The 16645-nt window shown below is 41.2% G+C and overlaps 1 protein-coding gene across 6 annotated transcripts in view; it reads right to left on the reverse strand.

Annotated features, from left to right (window-relative positions):
• The window catches only part of usp48 (ubiquitin specific peptidase 48), a 105722-nt gene that overhangs the window by 13000 nt on the left and 76077 nt on the right, over positions 1-16645 (reverse strand). For 5 of the 6 annotated variants that reach the window (XM_061832513.1, XM_061832512.1, XM_061832508.1 and 2 more), the window contains exons 21-23: positions 13517-13623; positions 10322-10429; positions 365-547 (exon numbers count right to left, since the gene is read on the reverse strand). In XM_061832513.1, coding sequence (XP_061688497.1) covers positions 365-547; positions 10322-10429; positions 13517-13623 — 398 coding nt within the window. Of the gene's footprint in view, positions 1-364; positions 548-10321; positions 10430-13516; positions 13624-14225; positions 14309-16645 lie in introns of those variants that run through there. The other variant, XR_009796822.1, reaches the window with a different exon arrangement.

The following is a 16645-nucleotide window of genomic DNA, read 5'->3' on the forward strand; positions in this document are numbered from 1 at the left end:
TGTAGTCCACATGTATCTTCTACACATCCACAGATACACACGCACACCCCCCCCCCCCACAGACACACATACAGACACTCGATATTCTCAGCACTCAAAAACATTTTACAATCTCATGCATTATTCATTTCGTCTTCAGTCACACCTGGTGATGACAAACCACTTGTGTAGTCACAGCTGCCCTGTAGCAGTCTAATGGAAGCATGGCTGCCATTCTAGGCCTACAGTCCTGCCAACCACCAAACATCCAGCCACATTCATTCTAGGGCACTGTGGATCAAGTGTCTTGCCCAGGGACACAATCATTTTATTCAAATGCTTTTTTAAAAAAGAACAAAAAATAAGCGATTATGAATGGACTCACCTGAATTTTCAGTTCTTTGAGGGTCTGATTTGCTGAAACAATAAGGGCTTTTTCACCTCTGAGCTTCCGGTGCCGAGTGCTTCTCCTGATTCCACTGAGTTTGTTTGTGTTGGTTCCTGGAGAGGCCACTCCTTCAGCGATATTACCGTCACTTAGTTTAAGCCGCTTTGCACCATCTTCTGACTGGAAAAATAATAATACTGTATAATATAAATACATTTTACAAATAAAAAAAGCTGTTTTATAATAGATGTAACTGTTGACACACAACAGTCTGACATCACCAAGGGGCTATTACTTGGGTTTGGGGAGTAGAGGTAATCGAGATTTATGGTTCTAAGTTATGTAGCGATAACATATACACTGACTGAGCTGTGCTTGACTGCTGTTGTTTTATGTAGAGAGCAAACAGTTGACTGAACTTGTCTTGTTCATTAATAACATCTCCATGGTATTGGTATTTTCAATGACAGGTGGAAATGATATTTCCGTTTAATTTAGGTAAGAAACCCCAAAATTTTAATTGTGAAAATTAAAAAAGTTCTAGACTCCATTTACTAAGTATTCACAGCGCTGCACATTTTCCTCACATTGTTAGAGCCTCATTCCAAAATGTATTATTTTCTCTCGCCTAAGAAATGGCGTGCATATAAGGTTTTTAGTTCAAGGGCTTTCTGTTTCCACTGGTCATTTTTTCAGATGTTTCTACAGCGTAATTGAAGTCCACTTTGGTAGATTCAGTTGACATGAATTTGACAGGCACATGTCTACTTAAATAAGCGCTCAAAGTTTATTGTATGGCAAAGCAAAAACCAAGCATAAAGTCAACGGAATTGTCAGCAGACCTCCTTGATAGGATTGTCCTGATGCACAGATTTGGTAGAGATGAAAGTGGACTTTCGGCAAAATTCCTGAAAATACAAATGTGACCACTGAAGGTGTGAAGTCTTGCTAGGGTATGGTGACATTCACCCCTGGGAATTTTTTAAAAAAATGGTTGGCTGTGGTGCATTCTGGCAATATCTGTGAACAAAATTCAGACAAAAATTGAAAGTAAAATTTCTAAGTCCTGACCAAAGAAAAAAAAAAATTGGCCAGAAGTTCCCCAAGGGCCAAGCCCAGATTTTTTTGCCACTGGATAGCACAAAATCACATTTGTCATTAAATAAGCTTAAAATATGCTATCTTATCTCAAGACAAATGAATTAAGTGAACTATTCAGTAAAAAGACATTTAAAATTGTCCTTTTCCCCACATTCTACATATAGTATAGATATAGAATATACACGAAAATATATCCTAGAATTTCTACACCGTGCAGCAAAACATGTTAAATAAGTTGATCTGTAGTAATTATTATTAACGTTTAAGTCTCAAACTTGTTACGTAGCATTGTACAGATACACTCGACTATATATATATATATATATATATATATACACACACACACACACACACACACACACACACACACCACACACACACACACACAGGGTGTGGTTAGTCATGCAGGTATGATTAAGGATGGCCTTAAAATAACTTACTGGATTAATATAACTGTAAATTAAAAACTAAATAAATACATAAAATGGAAAACTAAAATTTAAAACTCAGAAATGATCATTTCCAATTTCAACTGATATTAGTAGAACATGATATACAACGGTATTTAAAATTTTTCATCAAAAATTCTTGATCTGACAAACTTTATCTGAAGAAAAGTGAAATGCACTGGCCTGTCAAGGAATAAACACGAACAGTCTGTACTTGTAATGTTTTGAAAATGCTGAAGTTTAGTTCAACATTATCGGCGTTCGTGGCAACAAGCTAGCGATACATTGGAAAAACCATTCCTGTCGGTAATCGTGACGTATTGTTGGGGGGGGGGGGTGTCACGCACCACAGGACTGCCGTAAATAGGAGGCCATCTTGTGAGAACGCGTCTTTATGTGCATGTGCCGACACCTGAATCAAGCGACGAGGTGGATGATAGTCTCATGTTTTTTTTGTTTTGTTTTTTTTATGCCGTCACACTGCCTCGCGATCGATGCAATGAGCACTCCTGGTGTAACTGAATTTCCTTTGACATGGCTCATAATGTTGATGACTTTTGACGTAAATGCGCTCGCATTACCTGAAGCACTTCTGAACATGCACTTTCGTACATGCTCAGTACGGTTAACTTGCATTTCCTGTTTCCTGTTTTGGAGCAGGCTCGTTTAGTTGACAACGTTTATGAAATAAACGCGTAAATTATTGTCAAGACCACACAAAATAAGCGACGTCTTGAGAGAATGCGAGTGGAGGGGCGTTACTGTTACTAGTATTAGTGCCTCAACATGGCTACACTCGTGAAAGCAAAACAACAAACTCAAACGCATGTTCGCTCAATGTTGTAACATAATATCCAGATTAATTTTAGGCAATATTTCCTCAATTTTCTGGAGCAATATTCATGAAAATTTAAAAATTCAGATCCGGGAAAATCCGGAGGACTTTCATCACTGATTTGGGAAAGTTTACGAAAAAAAAAATGCCGCTTTGAAGATCTCAAAGGAACAAAGTAGCCTCGATCATGGATGAATGGAAGAAGTTTGGAAATGGAGAAGGGCCATAGTCAAGGAGGTTATCAAGAGCCCGATAATTAAACTGTCACAGCCCGAAAGTTATTCTGTCACAGCTCCAGTGTTCCTCTGTGGAAAGAACACTGGTCTGATGAACCTAAGACTTGAAATGAGAGTTTGAAATTAACATTTTTTTTCAAAGTTTTTAAATTAAAAAAACAAAAACAAAAAAAAAAAAAACCTCTCTCCATGTCAGTATGAGGTGCGTAGAAATTTGAGGAAAGAACATTTTGGTATGTAGCTATAAAATTACAATATGTGGAAAAAATACTTTGCAGATGCACTGTATGTGTAAGTATATCACAAGCTGTTACGTCAAACCCAGGTTTCATTCAGATGTAATTCATACTGCTATGGCAACATCTTAAATGTAGCAAGGGAAAAAAATCTAAAATGATCAGATTTTTAGATTTCGATACAAGATCAGCCACTCAATTTTAAAATAAGTTCTTTCATTGTTCTTGGTGACCATAGTATCCTTATCAAAGCAGAGCAACATGTATGCATATAACAGTTCAAATTGCTAAATTATACTTTTGAGATGACAATTGAGATTATTAATCTGTGTAGTGCAACATAAGAATGAGTCATACAGTAGTGTCCAAAATAATAGCAGTCCTATGTGACTAACCAAATTAATACACGTTTTCGGTATATTTTTTTATTCCTACATGTCAAATAAGATACTAGTGGGTGCAGTAGATTCTCAGAAAACCAACAAAACAGCATTCATGATATACACACTCTTAAGGATTTGAAATTGGGCAAATTGTTGAAAGGCTTGTATTAAAAAAATATATATATATTGATTTACCGTTGACTTTACAAACTCAAAACTATTTTGTACAAACTTTTTGTTTCCATGATTTACAAATCCTTTGAATCACTAAATTAATATTTAGTTAAATGAAAAGATCTTTTTTTTTATAACTCCTTCAAATCTGTGTGGCATGTAGTCAACCAACTTGTGCCAGCTTTCAACTGTTATTCCACTCCAAATTCCTTCACAACATTTCACGAGTCATTTACATTTCTTGGTTTTGCTTCAGAAACAGCATATTTGATGTCACCCCACAAGTTCTCGATGAGATCAAGGTTCGGGGTTGGGATGGCCTCGCCAAGATATTAACTTTGGTGGTTTGGAACCAAGACTTTCCATGTTTACTAGTGTGGTTGGTCTGTCTTGTTGAAACACCCATTTCAAAGGAATGTCCTCTTCAGGGTTAGGCAACATGACCTCATCAAGTATTTTGACATATGCAAACTGATCCAACTGAATCAGAATTAGTTTTAATTGCCCAGTATGGAACAACATACAAGGAATGTGTCCTTGGCAGTCGGTGACCTTCATGTTGAGTACTGAGAAAAAGAACAAAAAGAACAATAGACATTCAAATAAGAGGAACTTTTACTAATAAGAGGCACAGTTGTGCAAGATACAGTCTTCTAGCATTTAGAGCAGTTTAGAGTGGCCCCCACATTATGTTAAGCTTATACAGAGTGTCCTTACCCGTTTGCCGTTCAAAGTTATAGACCAGTGGAATGACAATTGTGACAATTGGGAGCAGTTTAAAGGGATGAATCGTGTGATAGTGTACAGTATATAATACTAACACTTCCTGATTGGACTAGCAGGACGAGAGAGTGTGTTCCAACAACAGCTCAAGGCAGTAAATAGTTTCGCTGATCAAAAATTGAATGACTTAATTGCACGAGGGGGAAAAAAAACTGAATGCCTGCTAGTTTTGATTTGCATTGATTGGTTGCACCGACCCGAAAAAAGGAGGTAGAAGAGCTGGTGGCCATGATGTGGAAGAGGGGTGCTCAATGCATCGATCGTGATCAACCGAGGCACTCTTGGTTGATCGCGGGACGGCATGCCAAAAAAAAAAAAAAAAAAAAAAAAAGTCAATGTTCTCTCTAAACTGCGCGCATGCGCAATTGTGCACCACTGATGCAGTCCTTTCGCAGATATTCTGTGTTGCACGCAAAAAAAAAATCCAATGCAAATTGAAAGTATAACATACAGCTATTAAGTTTGTGGCATTTGGCAATGTAATTCAATGAGTGAAGAATGACTGGTTGTTACATCCAATGGCACAATTCACATACGCACTGTAAAAAATGAGGAAGCAACTGGTTTCTTGAGGCAGCACACAGAACTTTCTCGAACAAAGACTGCTGCTCCGCCACACTCTGTTTCCTACTTTACCTTACACCCGCCACCCCCACCCTTAAAGACATACACTCATAATTACAAATGTTACATACTTATGGTACTGTGACTGCTGCAGATTTCAATGGACATGTTGGCGAAGGAAACAGGGGCGATAAATAAGTGATGGCTAAGTACGGCATTCAGCAAAGGAACTTTGAGGGGCGGATGGTGGTGGACTTCGCAAAAAGGATGGAATTGGCAGTGGTCAACACTTATTTCCAGAAGAGAGTGGAACATTGAGTGACCTACAAGAGCAGAGGGAGAAGCACACAAGTGGATAATATTTTGTGCAGATGGTGTAATCTGAAGGAGGTCACGACTTTAAGGTTGTGGTGGGGGAGAGTGTAGCTCGACAGCATATGATAGTGGTGTTTAGGATGACTCTGGTAGTGGGTAAGAAGACTAAGAAGACAAAGGTAGAGCAGATAATCATGTGGTGGAAGTTGAGAAAGGAAGAATGTCATGTGGCCTTGCAGAAAGAGGTGAGACGGGCTCGAGACGGACAGGAAGAGCTCCTAGAAGACTGGAATACTACTACCCAGGTATTCAGAGAGGCAGGCAGGAGAGTACTTGGGGTGTCTTCTGGTAGGAAAGGGAAGGGAAGAAAATACGAGACTTGCTGTAGGAACCCCAAAATACAAGAAGTCATCCAAGGTAAGAAATTAGCGAAGAATAAGTGGGACACAGAGAGGACTGAGGAGAGGCGTAAGGAAGACATTGAGATGTGTCATAGGGCAAAGGTAGAAGTGGCCAAGGTTAAACAAGAGGCATATGAAGACACGTACTCCAGGTTGGATACGAAAGAAGGAGAAAAGGAGCTGTACAGGTTGGCCAAACAGAAGGATAGAGATGAGAAGGATGTGCAGCAAGTAAAGGTGATTTAAGGAGAGCGATGGAAATATGTTGACTGGTGCCAGTCGTGTACTAAGTAGTAGTAGTAGTAGTTAATGTATGAAGAAAATGGGAGAGGAGGTAGAGTAGAAGAGGCAAGCGTGAATGACCGGGAAGTCGCTTTGATTAGTAAGGGAGAAGTTAGAAAGGCACTGAACGGAATGAAAAATGGAAAGACAGTTGGTCCTGATGACATACCAGTGGAGGTATGGAAGCAATTTGGTGAGGTGGCTGTGGAGTTTTTGCCCAACTTATTCAATAGAATACTAGCAGGAGAGAAGATGGCAGAAGAATGGAGGAAAAGTGTGCTAGTGCCCATTTTTAAGAACAAAGGCAATGTTCAGAACTGTGGAAACTACACAGGAATAAAGATGATGAGCCACACAATGAAGTTATGGGAAAGAGTAGTGTAGCCTCGACTCAGGACAGAAGTATCTGCAAGCAACAGTATGGTTTCATACCTAGAAAGAGTACCACAGATGCACTATTTGCGTTAAGGATGCCCGTGGAAAAGTACAGAGAAGGTCAGAAGGAACTGCATTGTATTTTTGTAGACCTAGAGAAAGCCTGACAGAGTACCAAGAGAGGAACTGTGGTACTGCATGTGGAAGTCCGGTGTGGTGGAGAAATATGCTAGAATAGTACAGGACATGTTTGAGGGCAGCAGAACAGCGGTGAGAAATGCCGTTGGTGTGTCAGAAGAATTTAAGTTGGAGGTGGGACTGCATCAGGGTTCCGCGCTGAGCCCCTTCCTGTTTGCGGTAGTAATCGATAGGCTGACAGATGAGGTTGGACTGGATTCCCCTTGGACCATGATGTTTGCAGATGATATTGTGATCTGCAGTGAAAGCAGGGAACAGGTGGAGGAACAATTAGAAAGATGGAGGCACGCACTGGAAAGGAGAGGAATGAAGATTCGCCATAGTAAAACAGAATATATATGCATGAATGAGAGGGGCGGAGGAGGAAGAGTGAAGCTCTAGGGAGAAGAGATAGCGAAGGTGGACGACTTCAAATACTTGGGGTCAACAATACAGAGCAATGGAGACTATAGTAAGGAAGTGAAGAAACAGGTCCAAGCAGGATGGAACAGTTGGCGGAAGGTGTCTGGTGTTCAATGTGACAGAAGAGTATCCGCCAGGATGAAGGGCAAAATTTATAAAAAAGTGGTGAGGCCGGCCATGATGTACGGATTAGAGACAATGGCTCTGAAGAAACAACAGGAAGCAGAACTGGAGGTAGCAGAAATGAAGATGCTAAGGTTCTCGCTTGGTGTGTACAAGTTGGATAGGATTAGTAATGATCTCATTAGAGGGACAGCCAAAGATTTATGTTTTACAGACAAGGTGAGAGAGCGCAGACTTCGATGGTTTGGACATGTTCAGAGGTGAGAGAGTGAGTATACTGGTAGAAAGGTGAGGATGGAGCTGCCAGGCAAAAGAGCGAGAGGAAGAGCAAATAAAAGGTTGATGGATGTTGTGAGAGAGGACATGTGGGCAGTGGGTGTTAGAGAGGAGGATGCACAAGATAGACTTAGATGGAAAAAGATGACACGCTGCTAACAGGACAAGCCGAAAGAAAAAGAAGACAGTACTTACGCAGTCCATCAATGTGTTTTATAATGACAGTGTCCACCACCGATGCTTTAGTTACCAACACGTAGCGCAAAGACGAGCTGGACACGCTGCTTATGTTTACTTTTGATATTAATGGAGAAAGTTAAAAAAGAAATGCTGTTGTTTTCAGATGCAATTCCTGTTGGAGTATGTGAATAATTGAAGAAAAGGTGGTTAAACTGGATGTGATTTTCTCTTTTGCAAGTGGGAAAAGTCTGATCTGAAGCCAACGTAGAAAGTGGAGGATGAGAGGGTGTGTAATGTTAAAATTCCGCCTTGACATAGCCTGATCCAGGATGAAAGCACAGACAAAACATTGCACAAAAAGCTAATTCTGTATATTAAATATAAGAGGCAATATCACATTAACCTTAAAATTGTTTGAGATGATCATTGGTTAAGCTTTTACCATCCTGGTTATTCTGTGATCCATTTTGATGGTTGTCTTCCGTTTTCTTTCACCTCTCTGGTTTTGCTCTCCATTTTAAGGCATTAGAGATCATTTAGCTGAACAGCCTATACTTTTTTTTTATCCCTCTCTATAAGGATTCCCCTCTCCAATCTAACATTTAATCAAAGTACACTGTTCTCCTGAGCAATGTGTTGAATGACCGATTTTCCTTAGGCTTTCAAGTAGAAATGCATGTTCAACAGGTACTGGCTTCATTGTTAAATAGGGGCCACCTGATTCCCACGCGTTTTTCACAAAATTGATTATGTCACTGATTAAATACCACACTGCTATTTTTTTAACCCACCCCTTTCAACAAATTGCCCACCTGGATAGCTTTAAGGGTACAGTGAAGAAAACAATTGTTTGAACACCCTGCTATATTGCAAGTTCTCCCACTTAGAAATCATGGAGGAGTCAGAAATTTTCATCGGAGGTGCATGTCCACTGTGAGAGAGATAATCTAAAAAGAAAAATCCAGGACTCACAATGTACAATTTTTTTAACGATTTGTGTACAGCTACGAATAAGTATTTTAACACCTGACTATCAGCTAGAATTCTGATCGTCAAAGACCTGTTAGTCTGCCTTTAAAAGTCCACCGCCACTCCATGTATTATCCTGAATCAGATGCACCTTTGTGAGGTTATTAGCTGCAGAAAAGACACCTGTCCACCAAATACAATCAGTAAGACTCAAACTTGTAACATGGCCAAGACCAAAAAGCTGTCCAGACACCAGAGACAAAATTGCACAACTCCACACAGCTGGAAAGGGCTACGGAGAAATTGCCAAGCATCTTGGTGAAAAAAGGTCCACTGTTGGAGCAATCATTAGAAAATGGAAGAAGCTAAACATGACAGTCAATCTCAATCGGAGTGCAGCCCCATGCAAGACATCACCTTGAGGTGTCTCAATGATCCTTAGAAAGGTGATGAATCAGCCCAGGACTATACAACAGGACTTGGTCAATCACCTGAAAAGAGCTGGGACCACCGTTTCCAAGGTAATACACTAAGACGTCATGGTTTGAAATCATGCATGGCACGGAAGGTTCCCCTGCTTAAACCAGCACGTCAAGGCCAGTCTTAAGTTTGCCAATGATCATTGGATGACACAGAGGAGTCATGGGATAAAGTTTTGTGGTCAGATGAGACCAAAATAGAACTTTTTGGTCATAATTCCACTCACCGTTTTTGGAGGAAGATGAATGATGAGTTCCATCCCAAGAACACTATTCCTACTGTAAAGCATGAGGGTGGTAGCATCATGCTTTGGGGTGTTTTTCTGCACATGGGACAGGACGACTGCACTGTATTAAGCAGAGGATGACCGCGGCCATGTATTGTGAGATTTTGAGGAACAACCTTTTTCCCTCAGTCAGAGCATTGAAGATGGGTCGTGGCTGGGTCTTTCAACTTGACAATGACCTGAAGCACACAGCCAGGAAAACCAAGGAGTGGCTGCGTAAGAAGCGTATCAAGGTTCTGGCTTGGCCTAGCCAGTCTCCAGATCAAACCAAATGGAAAATATTTGGAGGGAGCTGAAACTCTGTGTTTCTCAGCGACAGCCCAGAAACCTGTCTGATCAAAAGAAGATCTTTGTGGAGGAGTGGGCCAAAATCCCTCCTGCAGTGTGTGCAAACCTGGTGAGCAACTATAGGAAATGTTTGACCTCTGTAATTGCAAACAAAGGCTACTGTACCAAATATTAACATTGGTTTTCTCAGGTGTTCAAATACTTATTTGTAGCTGTGTCACACAAATCATTTAAAAAAAAAAAAAATCATACATTGTGATTTCTGACGTTTTCATATTAGATTATCTTTCACACAGTGCACATGCACCTACGATGAAAATTTCAGATGCCTCCATGATTTCTAAGTGGGAGAACTTGCAATACAGCAGGGTGTTCAAATACTTTCTTCACTGTATATCGTGAACTGTATATCGTGAATGCTTCGTTTTGCTGCACCTACAGCTAACGTATTTGACATGACATAATGAAAAAAATATCCTGAAAATGTGGTTTAATCTGCTCAGTCAAATTGGACTGCTATCATTATGAACACAACTGTATCGTAATTAAGTGCTACTTTCATTGCCAATGCCTCCAATAGTCAAGGAGTAGCAAAGATAAAACTTAGTGCTGATTTACCTGGCTGAAGTCTGGATCTCTCTCTCCAGCTACCTTTGGTTGCTCTTCCTTCTCCTCCTCTGCCTCAGAGCTGCTGGCATTCAGCTCTGGAACCACTTCTTTAATCATCTATTCAAAACACAACTTTGTCATTTGGATGATGATTTGGAGGATATTTGACATACAGTGGTGTAAAAAGTGTTTGCTCCCTTTTTGAGTGTTTTTTTTTGCATGTTTGTCACAAACGTATCCCACCAATCCATCCATCCACTTTCTGTACCGCTTATCCTGACTAGGGTCGCGGGTGTGCTCGAGCCTATCCCTCGCTATCGTCAGGTGAGAGGTGTACGAGCCTATCCCTAGCTATCGTCAGGTGAGAGGCGGGGTACACCATGAATTGGTTGCACACCAATCGCCGGGCACATGTAAACATCAAACAAATGTGAATATTAGTCAAACAATGTAAGTGAACAAAATGACATTTTTACATGAAAGTTTTATTATTAAGGTAGAAAAAAAATCCAAACCTACATGGCTCTGTGTGAGGACATGATTGCGCCACCTGTTAAAACATAACTGGTGTATCACACCCGAAATTAATTTCTGTAGCCACACCAAGGCCTGATACTGCCACACCTGACCTCAATGAAGAAATCATTTACGTAGGACCTGCTAGACAGTCAAGAAGACCAAAATATTCTTGAGTGCTGTACATCATGCAGAGATCTAAAGAAATTCAGGAACAAATGAGAAAGTAACAGGTATCAGTGTGGAAAAAGTTATAAAGAAATTTCTAAAGCTTTATGGCTGGAGGAATCAAAGTGAAAGAAAGCCATTCCCAAATGACAAAAACAGAACCGTCGTGAACCTTCTCATGAGTGACCTGTGGCCCAAAATTACTCCAGGAACACACTGATGACTTATCAAACATGACACAAGAGACCCCACAAAAACAATAACACCATAAGAGACTGAGTAAAAATGGCCAGCATGACAGGGTTCCAAGACAAAAATAGTGTTGAACAAAAACAACATTAAAGGCAAGTCTCAATTTTACCAGAGGACAACTTCATGAACCCCAAGACATTTGGGAAAATAATCTGTGGTCTGATGAGACAAAAGTTGAACATTTTGGAAGGTGTGTGATTCATTACATCTAGCGTAATAGTAATACTGCATTTTAGAAAAAAACTAATGTGAATATAGTGTGATGGTCTGCAGCTATTTTGCTGCTTCAGGACCGGGAAGACTTGCTGTGATCAATGGAACCATGAAATCCGCTGTCGAACAAAAAATCCTCGTGGAGAAAGTCTGGCTTTCTGTTCATGACCTGAGGTTGGTTCTGCAGAAGGATAATGATATATAATACACCAGCAAGTCCACCTCTGACTAGCTGAAGAAAATTGAGACTTTTGAGGGGCCGATTCAAAGCACTGATCTAAATTCTACTGAGATGCTTTGGCATGTCCTTAAAAAGGGGTTCTTGGCCAAAATTCATCCACAGTGCTGCAAGCAACTCTGCAATTTATCATTAAATTCCAGTTGTTCCTGTTAAAGGTGGGCCAACCTTTCTTTATATTAGTGTGAGCAGGCAATCACTTATTCCACACAGGGCCACATAGGTTAGTTTTTCTCCCTCATTTAATAAGTATAATTTAAAAACTGCTTTTTGTGTTTACTTGTATCTTTTTTTTGAATTTATTTAATGATAGGAAACTTAACTAATTTCCTGCCAGCACTGCCCATAAGTTCATTCAGAATCGTGTTGTAGGATTCCCTCACTACTTCGCTCTAAACGTTTTGCAGCTTCAGTGCTTCGCGGTCCAACCCCCCCACCCCAAAAAAAAAAAAAAAAAAAAAAAACAGCCACATTGGCATATTGCGGGAAGATGCATTGATACAAGGAGCGTGATTGATCACAGGCGCAACATCGAACAAGGAGAGTATGTGTGGATTTATCTCATGTGCTGATTGGCTGCGCATCATCAAAACCTCACCCAGCAACTTCTGTTACACCCTTTTCCTTGTGCTTGCTTTCTGCCATTTTTGATGCTGTTGACTGAGTGATAACCTCTCGTGTTCACAACACCGCCAAAGCGCTATTCTGATGCAAAAGCTTCCTCAGAAGTGCCCAAGAAATAGAGGAAGAGGAAGATGATGATCAGCGAAAAAACGTAATTTTTTTTGGATATGATCAAAGACGGCAGAATTTACGCTTTTGTGACGTGCCATTATGGCATGAATGGAATCCACAGTGCACTACATAAATTCCACAAAACCACTTAACTTTTAACCAAGGAAGCGAAACATGCGGTGACTCTGCAAAATAACAGGATTGTTGGGATGGATGCTGCTTGGCTTTGTGGATAGTGGATTGCAGAAAAACGGCCATTGTGACGATGATTAGAGGCTGATGAAAGCGAAGCGTGCCTCTGTATGGTGAGGCTTCATCCGCCGACAATGATGCTGCTTGTCCATTAAGAATTTGCACAAGACAGACGACAATATGGTACGAGCTGTCGAGTTTGCAATTGTGTTGACGGGGTTATGCAAAGACAACACCATGTTTTTCTCAAAGATAAAAACCTCAGTTACACTGTCCGCACTGTTGGATTAATATGCTTTTGTTTGATGCTATATGTGCTTAATGTGCAACGAAGAGAGGGACATTGTGTGGGACGGAGAGGATGTCACAACGGTGAGACGGAGGGGATTTTACAGAGGTGCTTTGGGAATATTCTGCACTCTGCTCTAAAGTAGAAGACATCACAAAACTCACGCTTGCTTTGTTTGAACCGTTGCTTATGGTTGCTTTGTTTATCGACTCACACTTGCTGTTTATCACGTTTGCTGTTTGTTACGTTTACAAGAGGGGTTGCAACAGGAAGGGCATCCGGCGTAAAAACTGTGCCAAACAAATATGAGCGTTCATCTGAGATGTCATCCTGTGGCCACCCCTAACGGGACGAGCCGAATGCAACCTAGTCATCCCCCACAACATTCTGTGGGGTTTAAAAAACAACTGAAATTGCTTGAAAATGCTTGGCAGTCTTGGTGTTCCCTGCACAGGAAATGGCTAGCAGGGAATAAGTGTGACAAACATGCTATAAACAAATATATAAATAAGTTAGGAGGGGGCACAAATACTTTTCCCACACCACTGTAGCTATTTTCAACTAATGAACCATTACATTCCAATGCATGGATTTGTCATACCCTTTTGTCGGCAATAATTTTACGGATGTAAACTGTGGCTTGAGTGTACTCTCTGAGGTCTTTCTGTTGTTGGAAAAGGAACCCCTCTCTGCACTCCCAGCAGAGATCTGAATAAATGCATATTTATGAATAACATTGATAAAACCACAAATAGACAAGCAACACAACTCCATAGTTAAACAAAAGCAATAGCCGAGTCACGGTGCTGCCTAGAAGCTTGGATTAAAAAATGGCAAACAGCAGCAATTTGAAGAATGGATTTCTGCGCAGTTGCTTCGTACAATCTTTCAGTACAAACTCCAATTGCAGTGAAGTTGAGATGTGTACAATGTAATGAAATGAAAAAAGAATACAATGATTTTCAAAACCATCTCAACCTATATTCAGTTGAATACAATGACAAGCTATCTAATGTTCAAACTAATGTTTTGTTTTGCAAATATTCACTCATTTTGAATTGGAATCATGTAACATGTTTCAAAAACGCTGAGACGGCTAAGTTTCCCACTACGTTATATAACCTTTCTTTTAGTAACACTCAGGATGTGTTTGGGAACTGAGGAAATCAACTGTTGAAGCTTTCAGATTCTTGCCTGAAATACAATTTCAGTTGCTCAGAAGACTGGTGATATTTTGGTTGAATAATATGCCACACATTTTCAATAGGAAAGAGGTCTCGACTGTTGGGTGTTGTCAGTGCAGTACTCACATTCTCTTGGTACGAAGCCACACTGTTGTGAGACATGCAGTATGTGTCTTTGCATTGTCTTGCTGAATTAAGCAGAGACATCTCTGAAAAACACATTGGAAGCAGACGTCGCTCCAAAACCAGTATGTACTGTTCAGCAATAATGGTACCTTCATAGATGTGTACGTTACCCATGCCATGGGCACTTACACACTCCCATACCATCACAGATGTTGGCTTCTGAACTTTTCCACGATAATCCGGATTCTGTCACTTGTTGCCCATGTTTTTTTTTTTTTTTTTAAAACATGTTACAGGGATCAAATTCAGAGCATATTTGTAAAAAAAAAAAAAAACAAAAAAAAAATGTAATGTTCATTAGTTTCAGTATCATATAACTTGTCTTGGTAGTGTTTTCAATTACATGTAGCTTGAAAAGGATTTGCAAATAATTGTACAGGTCTCCCTATTTGTTCACATTTTACAACATGTGCCAACTTCACTAGAATTGGGGTTTGTATTATTTGTAACAACATTTTTACGTGCACAAAAGTATTGGACAAGAGTGCAATATAAATTTAAGTGAATGAAACATTATTCAGCCGCAAATCTTTTGCTTTCAGTGTGATCACTAAAAATGAACTAAATTCACTTCTTGCTCCTGATTAGCTTTTTTGTTGTTTTGGGATTGTTTTCAATCATTATGTGGATCACTGTCCCTGCATGATGAAGGATCTTGTTTGGGTCATTTTTTTTCCTCCTCAAATTTTCACAATTTTTGTGTCGACTTCAGAATTAACTTTACTAATTTTACTTTCCATATCTTTGGAAAAGATTCAATTTTTCACATCAGTACATGAAACTTCTAAGATGCAGCTTTACATTGTTATAGCCATCCATTATGTACCGCTTTTCCAGCTCGGGTCGCAGGGGAAGTAGCTTCAGCAGGGATACCCAGACTTCCCTTTCCCCAGCCACTTCTTCCAGCTCTTCCGTATAGATGCCGAGGGATTCGCAAGCCAGCTGAGAGACATATTGTCCCTAGCGTGTCCTGGGTGGTCCTCGGGGTCTCTTTCCGGCGGGAGATGCCCGGAACACCTCATCAGGGAGGTGTCCAGGAGGCATCCGAATCAGATGCCCCAGGCACCTCATCTGGCTCCTCACAATGTGGAGGAGTAGCAGCTTGACACTGAGCCCCTCCCAGATGACCGAGCTTGTCACCCTATCTCTAAAGGAGAGCCGGACACCCTGCGGAGGAAACTCATTTCGGCAGCTTGTATCCAGGATCTTGTTCTCTCGGTCATGAACCACAGCTCATGGCCAGAGGTGAGGGTAGGAACGCAGATTGACTTGTAAATTGAGAGGTTCGCCTTTCGACTTAGCTCCCTCTTTATCACAACAGACCAATACAAAGTTCGCATCACTGCAGATGCTGCACCAGTCCGTCTGTCGATCACCCGCTCCATTCTTCCCTCACTCATGAACAAGACCCCAAGATACTTGAACTCCTCCACTTGGGGAAGGATCTCATGCATAAGCACAAACAACAGTGAGGACCCGTCCCGCTACCTGCAGCCGGAGGCAGGCTACCCTCTCATCCCCTGGGATAAACCCCAACGTATACCCCCGACCAGAGGGACAATAAGTATACCCACACCTGCTTGGCGTCTCTCCCGGTGGGAAACTCCAGAGTGGAACAGAGTCCAACCCCTCTCAAGAGGGGTGGTGCCAGAGCCCAAGATGTGCGTAGAGGTGAGTCTGATTATATCTTGTCGGAACTTCTCGAGCTCACGCACAAACTTGGGCTCCTTCCCTACCAAAGAGGTGACATTCCATGTCCCTTGAGCCAGTTTCTGTAGCCAGGGACCGGATCGCCAAGGTCCCCGCCTTTGGCCACTGCCCAGGTCACATTGCACCTGACCCCTATGGCCCCTCAACACAGGTGGTGAGCCCATGGGTAGGGGGACCCATGTTACCCTTTCAGGCTGTGCCCTGCCGAGCCTCATGGGTGCAGGCCTGGCCACAAGGCGCTCGCCTTTGAGCCCCACCTCCAGACCTGGCTCCCGGTGACCCACGTCCGGGCAAGGGAAACCAAGATCCAATTTTTGTAGTTATCATAGGGCTTTTGGAGTCGTACCTTGTCCGGTTCCTCACCTCGGACCCGTTTGCCATGGGTGACCCTACCAGGGGTATGAAGCCCCAGACAACTTAGCTCCTAGGATAATCGGGACACACAAACCCCTCCAGCATGATAAGGTGACGGCTCAAGGAGGGGTACATTGTTATCGATCATGCTAATTTGTTTTCAATCTTCCAGTGAACATCTGTAGTTTTTGTTCATGACCTGCAATCTTCTGCTCTCTGGAGATTGTTGGTGATGTTACTTATAAAAACAAAATGTGCTAACTTCCACAATGTGCATTGTGTACAGATGCAAATTA

The sequence above is a fragment of the Syngnathoides biaculeatus genome, chromosome 10, assembly GCF_019802595.1.
Source record: "Syngnathoides biaculeatus isolate LvHL_M chromosome 10, ASM1980259v1, whole genome shotgun sequence".
Taxonomy (NCBI): domain Eukaryota; kingdom Metazoa; phylum Chordata; class Actinopteri; order Syngnathiformes; family Syngnathidae; genus Syngnathoides; species Syngnathoides biaculeatus.